The sequence below is a fragment of the Ictalurus punctatus genome, chromosome 9, assembly GCF_001660625.3.
Source record: "Ictalurus punctatus breed USDA103 chromosome 9, Coco_2.0, whole genome shotgun sequence".
Taxonomy (NCBI): domain Eukaryota; kingdom Metazoa; phylum Chordata; class Actinopteri; order Siluriformes; family Ictaluridae; genus Ictalurus; species Ictalurus punctatus.
Genome location: NC_030424.2, coordinates 721,043 through 736,449, shown reverse-complemented (window position 1 = coordinate 736,449; position 15,407 = coordinate 721,043). Strand labels below are relative to the sequence as shown.

The following is a 15,407-nucleotide window of genomic DNA, read 5'->3' as shown; positions in this document are numbered from 1 at the left end:
TTAAAGCTCCACCCACTGTATAAAATCATTGGTTATTCCTAAATCCCGCCGCTGTCTGTGATTGGCTGGGGGAGGTTGTGGATTTTTGGTGGAATCCCAAACCGGCTTCATGTCGATGCAGAGTATACTACAGAGCGTGCGAAGGATTGATGATGATGTCTTCCCTAGATTGTGCGCTTACATAGTGGATCAGGAAGGGTTTGGGATTCGGCCTGTGTTTCAGGAACTAACAGTATGTCGTAAATTACAGCCTGGTGGATTTTATACCGCTGAAGTGTCTTTATTTACAGTGGAAGGCTTTTTGGTTTGTTTGTTTTTTTGGCAATACATATCTTTTTTTCCCCCAGAAAAGGAAGATTTTGGATGAATCCGGAAACGAAGCACGTTTGAATGAGGTGTTCGATAGTAATGCAGGAATGCACCGCACTCGGACCATGAGCACTTGGGCTGTTGTTGTAGTTTTGTTGTGTTTTGTATCAGAGCGGTGCACTTCCGGTGGAAATCCTGTAAAGCTGCTGCAGCTCACTGCCCAGGGCTTTAAAGAGCACGTGCAGACCGGAAAAACATCTCTCATTTACTTTGGCAAAGGCGGTGAGGTGTCCTGCACCTGTACATCAGTGATCTCATCTAATGTTTAATTATGGTCAAAAATAAGAGGGGAAAAGATGTTGATATTATTATAAATTAAAGAAGAGAAAATAATTAACACGTAATGATAACAACAATGCTAATAAAAGTTTTTTAATATTTAAAAATATTATTATTATTATTATTATTATTATTATTATTATTAATAGTAAGAGCAATGCTGTTTTTGACTTTAAAGAGTGCTACGTTTGGCGGGAACCCCGCGCATCACCCTGAGGACACTATCCTCATCGTGAAGCATGGTGGTGGTAGCGTCATATGAAAACACATACGTTTAGGGTCGGTGGTAGCTCAGTGGTTAAGAAGTTTCCAAACTACTGATTTGGAAAGTCGAAGGTCGAGCTCAAATCCCTGCACGGTAAAGCTGCCGCTGCTGGTCCCTTGAGCAAGGCCCTCAACCCTCAACTGCTCAGTTATATAAATTAGAGAAATCTGGATAAGTACGTCTGCCAAATGCCGTAAATGTACCTACATTTAAGGCGTAAATTGTATGATAAATATTGGGATGAAATGAATAGATGACATTCGAAATTGAGATTAAATGACACACGTTTCCTTAGCGGTTATTTTTTGTTGTTGTTGTTCACTGACTTTGTATTTACTATTTAATTCCTTTCAAACGGATTTAGAAAATGTTTATTTTATTTGTGCGTTGCATTGTCCGAAATGTATTAGTTACGGTCGCATCAATCCGTCAGTACTGCCTCTTCTTGTACGTCGGAACATACTGAGCGCGAGGTTTTTCTGCTTGTTTGCAGCCGATCCGGCCGTTCAGACGTTCCTAGAGCAGTTAGAGACGTCCGCCGTGGCGTTGGAGGACTACGGCATGTCGGTGGCGACGGTCAGTTAAATCCTCTTTCATTCTTTATCTTTCGCCGTCAGCTACTCGAGACAAATGCAGTGAGCATACAATCCTATTGTACAATATTCCTCAGCATACCATAATAATACTCATCTCTGATTGTCTGGCAGGAGTTTATAGTGTACCGTATGTCTAGATAACACAGAATTAATAACAATGACGAATGCCAGCAACGGTGGTGTGAAAATTCCGTGCCTTATGTAGAGTTCAAGCATAACGTATTACTAAAGTGCTGCATTCAGTTCTGTGTTCATTTATACGATCAGAAATATGCCCTCTGAGATCATTCGTTAGAAATCATATGACCGGAATGTGTCTCTGTAGGTGAACTGCTCCGAGGAAAACGTCGCGGATTACTGCACGGAGGACGAAGTGATGCGGAAAGCGTATTTATTCAGGTTTAAACTAATCCACGTTATCATGGTCACCGATAATATTCTGTAATAATCACGTTTCTGTGTCGACTTGTTTGCTTTACCGTGTAGCTGTTTCGCATTGTGAGCACCGCATGTACGTACACAATCACAACCAGCTCACTTTAAAAGGAATCAGTGACGCAATTTCTTTATATATAAACAGGGAAAAGATCTTAATTTCTCTGTCTTTTTCACGTCTTTCCTTTTTTTCTTTCTCAGAGGCGCTGACGTCTTGCGAAGTTTCGAGATCGACACCATTTTTGACGTCAACGCCATCGTGTCCCACATGCTATTGTGAGTCGCCTAATTCATTTTTGGGGTTTTGTTGTTTGCGTGCTGTAGTCGTTCGTTCCACGATGCCGACCGTTTGCTCTCCGCGTGTAGCACGGTGCTCTTCAACGAGGTTCGCTACGTTCACACACCAGCCGAGTTGGTCGGCGTCGAAAAAGTGGCGAGGGGAAAGACGGACATTGTGATGGGTCACGTTCCTGCGCTCGGGCTTCCGGGTACGAGTCTCTGATGTCTATTTCTTGGACATGCATGGAAAATTGTCTACCGTTCATTCATTCATTCATTCATTCATTTATTTATTTATTTATTTATTTTGAGGAGGGCAAACTCTTCTCATGGCTAAAAAAAAAAAAAAAACCCAAAGCATTTTGCTTTTCAGGCTTGGATTTAGATATTTGTAGTGACATGCGCATGGCACCATCTACAGTGAATGTTAAACATTTCTGAGCAGAGCACCGGGCTTTAATGGAGGCGGCGTTTGTTTACGGAGGAAAGTACCAGTTTGTGCAGACCACCGGAGCACCTCTGCTCAAACACATGGGGTAAGTGCGAGTGGATTCGCAGATTCATGCAGAGTATTCTTGTATTCTAACACCCTGCATGTGAGGCAAATCTTTACACTGTTAAAACGGCCAATAATTATGTATCAAAAGAACTACAAAAGAAATTCTGACTCATCAAATTTTTATTTTTTTTTTAACGTTTAAAAAGATAGACAAAACCCTAAATCGACGTGTTCTTAATATAAGTACGCCTGTTCTTGGAAGGCTCCCGAGTTTGGTAGAGAACATCCCTAAACAGAACAGCAGCTGTCGAAGACCGACGTGCTGATTATAAAACCGATTATGAAACTCCGCATGCTACCGGCGCCGTGCTTCACGGCGGGGATTCTGTTCTCACGGTAATCAGCAATAAGGTTTGCTTTCCTTTGAGCTGACGCCAAAAAAAAAAGAACCTTTTCTGATTTGTGTGAACAGCTTCTGCCACGTCAGCTCAGGATCTCTCCAGCCCCATGTCCTCTTGATTCCTCCTCTGATTAGTGCTCCCTTGACTCAGTCACTGATTCATACATTTTATAAATAAACAGTCCTCCTTAGGAATAAATGAATAAGAATAAAACTGTTCCTGTTGCAGGATTGCTGATGCGTCTTCCGTCCAGGCGCGTCTCTGGTTCCTCCACTGCAAAAGCGTGTCTCGCCCGTCTGAACCGTGTCCACACACGCTTATGAGAAAGCCACTGAGCACCATCAACATACACTCCTTCCTTCAGCTGATGGAGGCACCGGTCCTGGTGAGAGAGAGAGAGAGAGCGAGAGAGCGCGCTCACGTTCGCTCTTACTAACGCAACTACTGAAGATTTGTTTCAAACGGATTCGCTTCTTTATTTAAATTCACGTCATTGTTGACGACAGACGGAGGCAGACGTGGATCCCGATGACGTGGATGTGATTTATAATCACCTGAACGTGCCTGTGCTGTTCCTGTTCGCTCAGGCCGAGACACTGCACATGGATCGAAGCACGGCTGAGATTTTGGCCTGGAGGCTACGAGGAGAGCTCGGCCTCGTCCTGATCCGCAGGTGTCCTGATCCCTGCCGTGTGATGTCTTTTTTTTGTTTGTTTGTTTGTTTTCTTTTTGTTTTCTTTCTTTTTTTTTAAAGTGATATCTCTACGAAGGTTTAATTAGCATCAATTATAGTAGTTAAAATAAATCGACTAAATGCTAAACTGGTAGCTATACAGTAGGCCCACAAGCGCCATGTTTCTCCATGTGGAAAAGTATAAAAGTGAATTTCCTGTCTTGGTTAAATGACATGGTGTAGGAACATTGTGTACATTGGATTGTTTTTATCTGAACAGTTCCTTTCAGTTGCTGCTTTATTAAGGTGTGTGTGTGTGTGTGTGTGTGTGTGTGTGTGCGCACTCTAGGGACAGTCCCAAGATAAAAACTCCACTCAGATACAACGCTGCGTATCGACTCCCGCACGAGGTCAGTCGTTCATCTGAGCAGAACGTTTCACACTGGTGCCGAGCGTCTAATATCTCACTCGTGAGGGTCGAGTAGAAGGACGCTAGGCCAATCACAGGCTTGTGTTAGCTCGTTCATGCACATACAGTTTGAAAATATGTTTAGAGTAGAGTTTGAAATGGTTTTCAACCCAGTCTTGGGGGAAGAATGTTAAGGCAGCGATATAAATATATATATTTCCAAAAAAAAAAAAAAAGCAGGCGAGATCTGTTAGTCTTTCTGCCGTCACTGTGATTTTCAGGCATGAATAAAAGGCAGTACATGGTAAATAGATTAAGGAAGAAGTTCAAATAAAATTCCAACAATCTCTCCAACTCTCCAAACCAGTAGTCACCTGATCTAGATCTGCTCTTGATCAGAATTTAATTCCAGGTCACATCTCATAGAGCTGAGATGAAATGTGGGAATAAACTGATTACCATGAGCGACTGTGTTGGATTTGGGTTCTCTGGTATATCTCCAGAACTAGGGATATTGATCGCTGGGCTAAACGGTCTGCGTGTAGCTCTGCGTGATTTCTCCTTCTGCCTAACAGGAAGTGAAGTATTTTACTTTGAAGAATGTTGAAGAAGTCGTTAACCTCGTTCGAGGACAGCTGTTTGAGGAGGGGAAGGAAGAAGAAGCGGAGGATGATGAGGATGAGGATCACTGGGCTTCTTTAGGTGACATATTTGTGGTGGAGCCTGTCCTGTAAAAAAAAATAAATAAATAAATGAGAAAAATCATGCAAAGTTCAGACAGCGAATGTTTGGTGTGTAAGAGGGACAGTGTGGAGTTTTATGCTATATGTACTTTAACTAGCGGTGTGTGTATTCCCTCTCAGATGTTTTGGATGATGAAGTGGCGGAGTCAGTGTACAGGGACCGTGGCGTGACGCTGGACATGGAGTCTGTCTCAGAACTCACAGCGGACACTTTCACCAGTGCAGTAGCACAGAACGGCCTCACGGTGGTGCTGTTCTATGTTAAATGTGAGTTTTATGTTTCAGCTTGTTCTGCGATCAAAGTGCGCTGTGGAAAGTTTAGGCTCTTTGGAGAGTTTAGTGTATATGAATGATTTAAATAATTCCTGTCACAGCAGTACTATAGGTGGACATGTCTTTTTCTCTGTCCTGTGAAGGGGACGCCGTGTCCATGGCTTTCCTGCAGTCGTATGTCGAGGTTGCTGATGCACTTGAAGGTAAAGAATATATACACAGGTCAAAATATAAAGCCACATTCAGCAATTTAGATGTGTGTGTGTGTGTGTGTGTGTGTGTGTGTGTGTGTGTGTGTGTGTGTGTGTGTGCGCGCATCTCTTTAGGTGTTAATGATGTCACACTGGCCTCAATAGACTGTGGCGAGTGGACGTGTGTGTGTCGCGATCAGAACGTCTCGTCTTTCCCCTCCGTCCTGCTGTTCCGCCTGGGCGACGACACTCGGTCCTACAGAGGCATGATGGGAACCGAGAGCCTGTATAGATTCATCCTGCTGTGAGTCTTTCACTCTCACAAACAAAAACACACACACACACACACACACACACACTTCCGAAAGAGATTCTTGTGAGGTGTGAGAGGGAAATAACGGTGAGTTCAGACCCTACACTTTCTAACACGATGGCAAAATATGTTTTGTCTTTGCGAATGAGTCACGAAGATGAACGAGTCGGTATGTTCAGCGTGTCCTGTTCGGGAGATTCCCAGCATTTTAGTGCATGCAGTAATTTCAGGCTGTGTTTACATCCCAGTACACTTGAAGTGGCTTTATCTCATATCTACCAAGCCCACCCCCTTCCCGAATATGTTCATATCATCTCCGATCATCACAGATAATGTTGCAAGAGAAGCACCATAATGTTTTAAGGTTGAGTTCGATATAAAGTACGTTCCTGTACGAGTCGAATAAATTCATTAATCACTTGTGTGCCTTTTCAAACAGACAAAAAAAAAAAATGAAAAAGAAAAATGGACGTATCTGAATCACGTCATGAAGCACGGCACAAATGAGACAAATCGCTCTCCTGGGTTCTTTTCATAGCTTAGGAAATGCCATAGAAAGTACTTTTTGTTATTTTTACTCTGAATTTCCTGCATTTATTTTTGTGTTGCTTGAAACAACACATTCGAGGAGCAACACGTTCAGGTCTCCTGATAAGTGCTGGCATGTTATATTTGGCTCCTCGGCTCCAGGTTAAAACGATGAAGCAGAGCTTAGGGTGTGTGTCTAAACCAGAGAAAACACTGCTCCGGCCCAATTCCAAATTTTCTCTAAGAAAAATCGGGTATGAAAATATTTAACTTGGGCAGAAATGCAGATCACGAGAGAAGTGGCGTCGTTTTAGATTGAGAATTTGAGAAGATAAACATTGTGATATCTGATATTTTATTATGATCAAAAAAGCTTACGTTTTTCGTAAGATCAAGTCAAGATGTGGTTTAGCGAGTTCCCAGGACTTCCAGAGAGCCACAGCTGGACGGTTAAGGCTCGTAACCATCAGCGATTTAGCTCTAAAATTTATTGTCAATAAAAGTGTCTGCTTAATGAGAACTGCATTTTTTAAAAATTTTATTTAGTTATTATTAATCCATGTTTAACTTCATTACACACGTGTAATGAACGTGTGTTTGTGGGAAAATTATCTCAAAGCTGATATTCCAGCAGCTGGGAATTATTATTATTATTATTATTATTATTATTATTATTATTATTATTATTATTATTATTATGATGATGATGATGATGTCTGGAATAAATTTATTTCAAGACTTAATATTATTATTATTATTATTATTATTATTATGTCTTGAAATAAATTTATTTCAAGACTTATTACTATTATTATTATTATTATTATTATTATTATTATTATTATGATGATGATGATGATGTCTGGAATAAATTTAATTCAAGACTTTTATATTATTATTATTATTATTTTTATTATTATTATTATTATTATTATGTCTTGAAATAAATTTATTTCAAGACTTATTATTATTATTATTATTATTATTATTATTATTATTATGATGATGTCTTGAAATAAATTCATGGTAATTTGACATGAACGGTGATGTATTCCTGATGTCACGCCCGCTGTTTTCCTCACTGGCCAGTTGAACCACAAATCGCAGGACGGACAACCAGAGAAAGATGTTTTTATTACTTATTTGGTAGAAAATGTGGTTGTTTTTGTGAGTCACCGGAGTTTGCTGAGTTACCAGAGTCTTTTAAATTCCTGTGGGCTAATCTGGAATTTATAAAACTTGTTGTTTGTACCCTTGACCAAACCTTTTGGTAGTTAAGGCGGTCTTTTAAAGCTGTTAAGCCTGTAACATTTTTTGCTTGACGTATTTAAACAGGCAAGTAAAGCGGCGACTACGTGGCGTAGTGAAGGTACAAGAAGCTAAAAAAGCAGCCGTGACGAAGAATCGCCATCAGAACATCTGGACGTGCAACATTCGCAATAAATAAACCTCATAAACCTCATACCAATATATCCACTCTCAAACAATACACGCACATCATTTATTTTTATTCGTCTCTGCTTAGCTCGTGTGAAATGGACAAGTGCAAAGATGCGGTTTGAGAGCTTGTTGATGGAATAAGCTATTCCCCAACTTCATGTTGACATCACGGCTCCGGACTTAAGTCTAAAGTTAGCATTAAAGGTCGACCGATTAGTGGGTTTTGCCGATACCGATTGATTGAGTCGGGCAGTACCTGCTGATAACCGATTCATCAATCGATAGTTTTTAAAAGTGAATAACTCTCATAACGAGTAAACTGTTGCTGAACTTTATTACAAAAATAAACAGTACTGACGGTACCATGAAAAAGTACTGTACGTTGGGTTTTTTTTCTTCTTTTTTTTAATGAAACGCTTATGTAAACATAAATATATATTAACTCGTAATAAATATTACAGTAGATAAAAGATGTACATCTTAACCGAACCAAAAGGTAACACTTTAAATAAGTAAAAATAGAGACATCCAAAATAAAAATCAAAAACACTTCAAATAACACAACAAAATTCCGATAGTGATGGTTTTTATTTCGCCTCTAGAGGCCGCGCTCATACCGTGTAATGACGGCTGACCCTTCTTAACCCCCACCGCGACGGACGCAACCGGGAAAAACTCTCGGTGTTGATTTTTCCGATAACCGATCGATCGAGCAACGTCTACTCAACATGCAAGCTTTTGGGGAGATACGCTGGTAAGAACATAACTTCCATCTAATAAACTCCACCATTTCATGCACATTTCCATGCTTTGAAGCCCGGACACAGTCATGTACCCCCAATCCTGCGCTCTGCTCTGAATTCGTAATGATTCATTAAATCGATCGCTGCGCTTGATGTAATTATCCGTTCAGACCTTTTAAAAGCCACTTAATGCCCTGTGCTTGCATCGCGTCGTAATGAGGGTCGATGCCGTGTCTAGACCCGCGCTCTGAAAGCAGACAGGGCTGCGATGGCGATATCATGAGACAGTGAATCAGCGCGGCATCATTCTGAGGATCATAAAATGGTCAGAGAGGTGTGGTTTTTGCGCCACTGTATAATAGGAGTGTTTAATTGTGCGTGTTTCTGTGTGTTTCTCTTATCCATTACTGTGTGTGTTGGAGTGTGTGTGGGCTTTTTGTATTACTTAGCTGGGCTAGAGGGATGTTTTTGTTTGTGCGGTTATCTGTTTAATTGTGCGTCATGTACATGTGTACATTACTATGTTTGGATTTGGGCTGATGCTCTTAATCTCAACTTTTTTTTTTCCCCTTCATGTCCACAGGAGTCATCTTCCCCCCCCTCTCTTTCTGTCCTCCTCGGATGAAGTCCTGTCATTCCTGGAAGGAGATCTGTATCACAGACACTGTTCTCTCTCGCCCATCCGAGCGCTCGGTCTTTTCACACCTGGAGATCCGGGTATGAAACAAACACTTTTTTTTTTTTTTTCTTTAGATGTGTTTAGCGTGCTGCTTCATTTAGCATACCCGATTCAACTAATGAAGTCGTTCCTGACGCTGCGGCTCCCAGGCACTTTAGATTCTTATCACACAACATGTATTTTCCTGCAACTGGTATGTTTATCCATTTAGGAAACAAAGCTAAACAGATTTTGTATACAAAGTTGTTGTGGAACATAGTGTGGTGCAGCAGATTTTAGCTTGTTTACATCCTCTCGACTGTTACAGATGTGGCCGTTTTTGAAGAAGCGGCGAAAAATCTAAGGGGGGAAATTATTCTGGGGCTGTTTGAGCACAAGGAGGCAGAGAAATGGTATGGACTACAGTATAGTGTATATACACACTGAAGGCGAGGTGTGAGCGCTGAACATAAGGTGTGAGTGCTGCATGTGAGAGTGCTGAAGATGAGATGTGAAAGTGCTGAATGTGAGAGTGCTGAAGATGAGATGTGAGTGCTGCATGTGAAAGTGCTGAAGATGAGATGTGAAAGTGCTGAAGATGAGATGTGAAAGTGCTGAAGATGAGATGTGAGTGCTGCATGTGAGAGTGCTGAAGATGAGATGTGAGGATGCTGCATGTGAAAGGGCTGAAGATGAGATGTGAGGATGCCAGATGTGCTAGAGTGATGTGTGTGAGAAGTGAGAGCGCTGGATGTAAGAGCTCTGGATGCGAGGACTCTGGGTAGGAGTTTGAGAGTGCTGAATGTGAAATGCGAGTGTTATTGTGGCTGTGTTGTGTTTTATTTTCCCAGGGCTCAGGAGCACTCTGTGATGCTGCCTGCTCTCCTGGTGTCTCGTGGCCCCGGAGTTCAGAGAAGAGCTAGTTCCATTCTTTTCTCCACATTACAGGAAATGATCTCGCACGTCAGGAGAGCGGCACTCGCTATATTTGTAAGAACCAGTTTATGTGAGAGTCCCATCATTGTTCTGAACCATTTTGACCTTTTGAATAAGAAGCTTCTTTGATGATGTACGAGCGTTTGCTGCTCTTTAATCTATTCAACATTTTATCGTTTATTAGGAAAGCCAGTAGGCTTGAACTGCTTTTTTCGGATTTCTTCGTAAATCCTTATTTTATTGTGGCGTTTAATGAAAAGAGTCTGCTTTGAAGAATGCAATCTCCGCTCAATCGTTAGAAATGGGGGGAAAAGACGTAAATGGAAGAGACGTGCTACTGATGACGTAAATGGAAGCAAAGATTGACATTATTACTGTCATTTGGATCTAATCTGTATTTTCCTTCTGATTAGTTTTATACAGTGGATGTAAAAAGTCAACACACCCCCGTTACAATTACAGGCTTTTAAACTTGAGATAAATCACGTCCGACCTTTTTCCACCTTCAACGTGAAATCGCAACCAACAAATAGAAACGTTTTCGGGAAGAGGAAAAGAAAAAACTTCCAACAGCCCGGTTGCACAAGCATGCGCACCTCATGACTAAAACTTTTACTGATTACGCTCGTAATACAGCACTCGGGTCTTTTTGGGGAACGGACTAAGAAACTTCGCACATCTCGATTCGGCGGTTTTATTCCACTCTTCCTTGCAAAAATAAAAAATAAAAAAACCGCTCCAGATCTATCAAATTACAAAGGGATCTCCTGTGCACATCCTGTGCAGTCATTCCACGGGTCTTCGATAGGATTTAGATCTGGGCTCTGATTGGGTCTTTCCAAACCTTTTGATCTTCTTCTGAAACCATTCTTTTGTTGACTCTGTTGAGGAGGGGATTTTTTTTTTACTTTAACTGCAGCTGTGTAAAAGAGGCCTGCAGTTTTTATGCCATGATGGATTGGTTTTTGGAAGTATGCATGATTCCCTCTATCTTGACTACCTCTATCCCCAGTCCCGGCTGAAGAGCAGAAGCCGACCCATAGCACGATGCTGCCACCACCATGCTTCGCTGTGGGTCTGGTGTCCTCTGGTTTTGTTTTTGCACCAAACATATTTTAGAATTATGCCCAAAAGGTCTCATTAAACCATCACACATTTTTCCACATGTTTAGGGTGACGGGCAAACTCAGATTTGGGGCGAGGTTCCCCATGAGAAATGCCCACCCTACACCATAGCCCATAGATCTTTATTTAAGACTAATCAGAATCACTTCATCGATGACAGGTGCAGTATCATTACTTTTAAACCTGAGCTTGAATGTGATTGGTTCATTCTGAACACAGTCCCATGTTCTGTTATAAAAGGGTGCGCAGACTTTTGAAGCCACGTTATTGTAAGTTTTTTTTAATTTTTTTTATTTGATTTAATTTGAAATGTATTGGGTGAGATATCATAATAAAGGTGGAAGAAGATCCGTCATGATTTAACTGGGTTTCGTTTTTGTGCATCAGTAAACAGCCTGTTTATTTCCTGTTTGGTGCAAAACCCGCATGCATAAGTGATTTCCTTTCTCTATTCCTCTACTCTCTCACCTCAATCAGCCTGAGCTGACAGTAGAGAACCTGCCATGGTACTTGGAGCTGAGAAAGCCTTTGCTGATCCTGTTTGTTGGGGGAGAAGAAAGTGCGGAGACTTTGCAATCTCTTGAGGAGATGAGGAAAGCCGAGAGGACGGGACGGCTGGAGTCATCACTGCCATGCTGGATCCATCTGTGAGGGCTTTATCTTTCTGAGGGTTGAAAATAACAAATGTGATATGGAAAAAATTTATGTAAAGTAAAACAAAAATCACGAGCCACATGTAATATTTCTCACCATGTCCTGTCCTTTTGTGGCGGGGTTTTGTTGTTCTTTTCATACCATAAAATTGCAGTTAATCGAGTTCCTGGGTTTGTGTTTTGTCGCAGGGGTCGCACGCCTGCTGGAAGGGCCGTCTTAGAGACCTATCTTAGCTATGTTCCTCCGCTCCCTGCTTTGGTGCTGTCACAGCTGAGCTCAGGTGGGAAGGTGTATCACTTCCCCACAGAGCGCCCTCTGCTGTCGGAAAACATTGTTCAGTGGCTACAGCGGATAGAGAACAACCAGGAGCAGGCTGCAGGTGAGCAGCTTCTCTGTTGCCAGGCTAATGTTGGTGATAAACAGACGAATTTTCAAAGAATATATAAAAATAAGACTAAAGTGTATTGTGTATTTTGAGGTTTTGGTTGCGGTTCAGTAAATCACTACGAGTACGATGATACCAAATCGGAATCCCATTCTTTTTGACCTGTGACAAATGCAGGCTAGATTACTAGCAATTAACTAGCCTATTAGCTAAGGTTTTTCATGTTCAAATAGGATATTCGTGCTTAGAGTCTGGTATTTGCGTCAAATATATTACATGGTGGGGGGCACGGGGATTAGTGCTTTGGCCTCGCACCCCTGGGGTTGGGGGTTCCCCTGCCCCGTAGTGTGTGAATGTATGTGTGATCGTACCGTGCGATGGGATGGCACTCTGTCCAGGGTGTCCCCTGCCTTGTGCCCTGAGTTCCCTGGGATAGGCTCCAGACTCCGCGTGACACTGAGCAGGATAAGCGCTATGGAAGATGGATGGATACGATGCGGTTCGTCATTTTTACGGTTTGAAAGTACATCAGCAGGTGGTCTCTTAGTTCTCGAAAAGTGATGCAATGAAAACATTTGTGCGCGCTGCTGCACACAGTTATTCTGCTCATGAGAAAGTGTGTGAACCACACTCGGGCATTCGCACATCTCTTAGTCCCTCTATTCATTCCGATCCCTTGTGCATTCGCTAATACAATAGCCATTGTGCCCAAAGCTATGCTAACATTCTGCTGATCCAAACAGCAGTTTTCTTCTGTCATCCCCAAAGAAATGGCTGTTAAATGCCAAGTTGACCTCCTGTACCATCCCATCTGTTTCCTATGAGGTTGGAGAAGTTACATCCCTTAATTGTGTCTGATCATTTCCAGCCATTTTCCTGAAATCCTCCAGCTCCTGTGGGCCGTCTCCTTTTTGGTTTTGCCGTGCCAACTCTGTAATTTAAGAGCATACTTTCATTCGTCGGTCATTTTAAATGGGGGTTTTACCACCCGACTCGAGTCAGTCTGTCTACAGTCTCTGCTCTTACCTGCTGCTGAAATACAAACAGCTGTCGACACCGTGTGCTGTACTTTGTCCCAGATGTTTTCCGCTAATGGCAGCTGACATTTTCTTGAGCGCCGTTTCAAAAACACAAACGGCTCGCCACCCGGTCATGACTCGGTATGTAAGTGAGAGTGTGCATCCTGGCACGGTGGGACGAGGCGAATCGTACACCTTGGCGTCACTTACTTGCCTGAGCAGTGTCATATTAGGATGTTTAAGAGTACAGGAAGGGTGTATAGAGTTCCGTGATGGAACCACAGTGCTGTTTAAGGAGCTCACGGTGATCAGTAAGCTTTCACCAACCGATCCAGAACAAGTGCGAGATATTTGTAGACAGAACTGCGAGGGTTTGAGTAAGTCATGCGTAAGGTTTACGGAGGCATATGGGTCAGATGAACCGATAAGCTTTGCACATTTAGATCCGGATATCTTTGCCCATTATTATTGCCAGAATTTCTCGAGCTCTGTCGGATTGAACGGAGACTTATCGGTTGAACGGTACTCGTCAAGGTACAAATTCTCGAACACATTCAGGTTCTCGGTTTTGAAGCACTCTACTGTAGCTTTGACATTACGCTTAGTGTCATGTTGGAAGAAGAACCTCCTACCCAGTATCGAGTCTCTTGCCGGCTGGGACGGGTCTCCTAGAATTATCCGATATTTCGCTACCTTGCCCTCAACGTTACCATTTTTCACATGTTTTAATGTGAATCTACCGCCACCATGCTTCACTGTGGAGGAGGTGTTGAGCAGTGTTGTGTTTGCAGTTGAGCCATATTCTTTGGTCCGGACGTGTTCTAGCTCTGAGGACTCGGTATGTTCTATCCCAGTAACAGGTGTATTTATACTGAGATCACATGACACTTTAATTGCACACTAATTATGTGACTTCTGATGGCAACCGGCTTCATACCGAAGGTTTGAATACTTACGCGGTCGAATTTGATATGTTCTACAATATATGACGTGACACATAATCCGAATAAAGTCCGTTTCAGTTCCAGGGTGTAATAATATAAAATCTGGAAAGGTTACGAATGCAAGGCACTGTGTTTATTCATTTTGTCAGACTCCTCTATTCTCAGTGCCAGAATCCAATATAAGCACAGAGCTCTTAAAGGAGCTGGCAATGACGCTATTGCTGCAAGACCGCTGAGTGACCAGAAATGCACACGCATTTCTGGTCAACACACGCGCACACGCACGCACGCACACACACGGACGCAGAGTTGGGTTTATAGCACAGATCCATGACATTTCAAAATGACCTTAATGCCAGGTAAACCCAACCCTGAACAGACCTGCTGTCTTTGATTGACCTTCTCTCCTTTTGTTGAATGTAATTCACTCAGTCCTGGTGCCGTCTGTCACACGTATTCCAGAAGATTAACCCACAATCCCTCTTGCTCCTGCTTGACCATATCAGAAGCAGCATTGACACTCATGGAAACGTTTTAATTTCCTATCTCCTTAAATCTCGTGACACTTTTATTGCAGTAGCCCTTTCTGGTCTACTGGCTTTTCTGCACTCCTTGCTTATTTACATGTTTCACAGGCCATTTGAATGCAGATATTAGATCTGCATCTCTCTGAACATTTTCCAGCAGTCCGCCGGAGCACGTTGACCTTACTGGCATATTCTTACTCCTGCCGCTTGCAGTTATTTCCCAGCAATGAGGCGTTTGGCATCGTGCGCTTGACCGGAATTGAGATCAGTATACTTTTAGGTGATTTCTTTACCAGGATGACTGGAACTTTTGCTCAAGACGTGTTTTCCGAACAATGCAGTAGGAAAGACGATATTAACCTTGCACTTGGTGTGTATTAAAGGAGCCGAATTGGACCCAAATCAAATGTACACCATTTCCTCTGCTCTTTTGGCAGTGGAGGCTTAGCGGTTAAGGGTTACTCTTTGGGTTACTGATGGGAAGGTCGGGGGTTTGAGCCCCAGCACTGCCAAGCTGGCACTGTTGGGCCCTTGAGCAAGACCCTTAACCCTCTCTGCTCCAGGGGGCGCTGTATCATGGCTGACCCTGCGCTCTGACCCCAGCTTCCTGACAGGCTGGGGTATGCGAAGAAAAGAATTTCACTCTGCTCTACTGTACATGTGACCAATAAAGACTCGTTATCATTATCATTTCCTTCAAATGTAGGCAGTCGGTCTGGACTT

General features: G+C 42.4%; 1 protein-coding gene across 3 annotated transcripts in view; it reads left to right on the top strand.

Annotated features, from left to right (window-relative positions):
* Positions 1-82: 82 nt before the first annotated feature.
* The window catches only part of txndc16 (thioredoxin domain containing 16), a 55,370-nt gene continuing 40,045 nt past the window's right edge, over positions 83-15,407 (top strand). The window contains exons 1-19 of one of the 3 annotated variants that reach the window (XM_053682966.1): positions 83-232; positions 348-591; positions 1,407-1,489; positions 1,835-1,908; positions 2,146-2,220; positions 2,311-2,432; positions 2,669-2,759; positions 3,352-3,508; positions 3,630-3,796; positions 4,146-4,206; positions 4,781-4,907; positions 5,069-5,215; positions 5,365-5,424; positions 5,548-5,716; positions 9,020-9,153; positions 9,423-9,507; positions 9,946-10,084; positions 11,633-11,802; positions 11,998-12,188. In XM_053682966.1, coding sequence (XP_053538941.1) covers positions 110-232; positions 348-591; positions 1,407-1,489; positions 1,835-1,908; positions 2,146-2,220; positions 2,311-2,432; positions 2,669-2,759; positions 3,352-3,508; positions 3,630-3,796; positions 4,146-4,206; positions 4,781-4,907; positions 5,069-5,215; positions 5,365-5,424; positions 5,548-5,716; positions 9,020-9,153; positions 9,423-9,507; positions 9,946-10,084; positions 11,633-11,802; positions 11,998-12,188 — 2,419 coding nt within the window. In that variant the 5' untranslated portion in view covers positions 83-109. The remainder of the gene's footprint in view (positions 233-347; positions 592-1,406; positions 1,490-1,834; positions 1,909-2,145; positions 2,221-2,310; positions 2,433-2,668; positions 2,760-3,351; positions 3,509-3,629; positions 3,797-4,145; positions 4,207-4,780; positions 4,908-5,068; positions 5,216-5,364; positions 5,425-5,547; positions 5,717-9,019; positions 9,154-9,422; positions 9,508-9,945; positions 10,085-11,632; positions 11,803-11,997; positions 12,189-15,407) is intronic. The other 2 variants (XM_053682965.1, XM_053682967.1) reach the window with 2 other exon arrangements.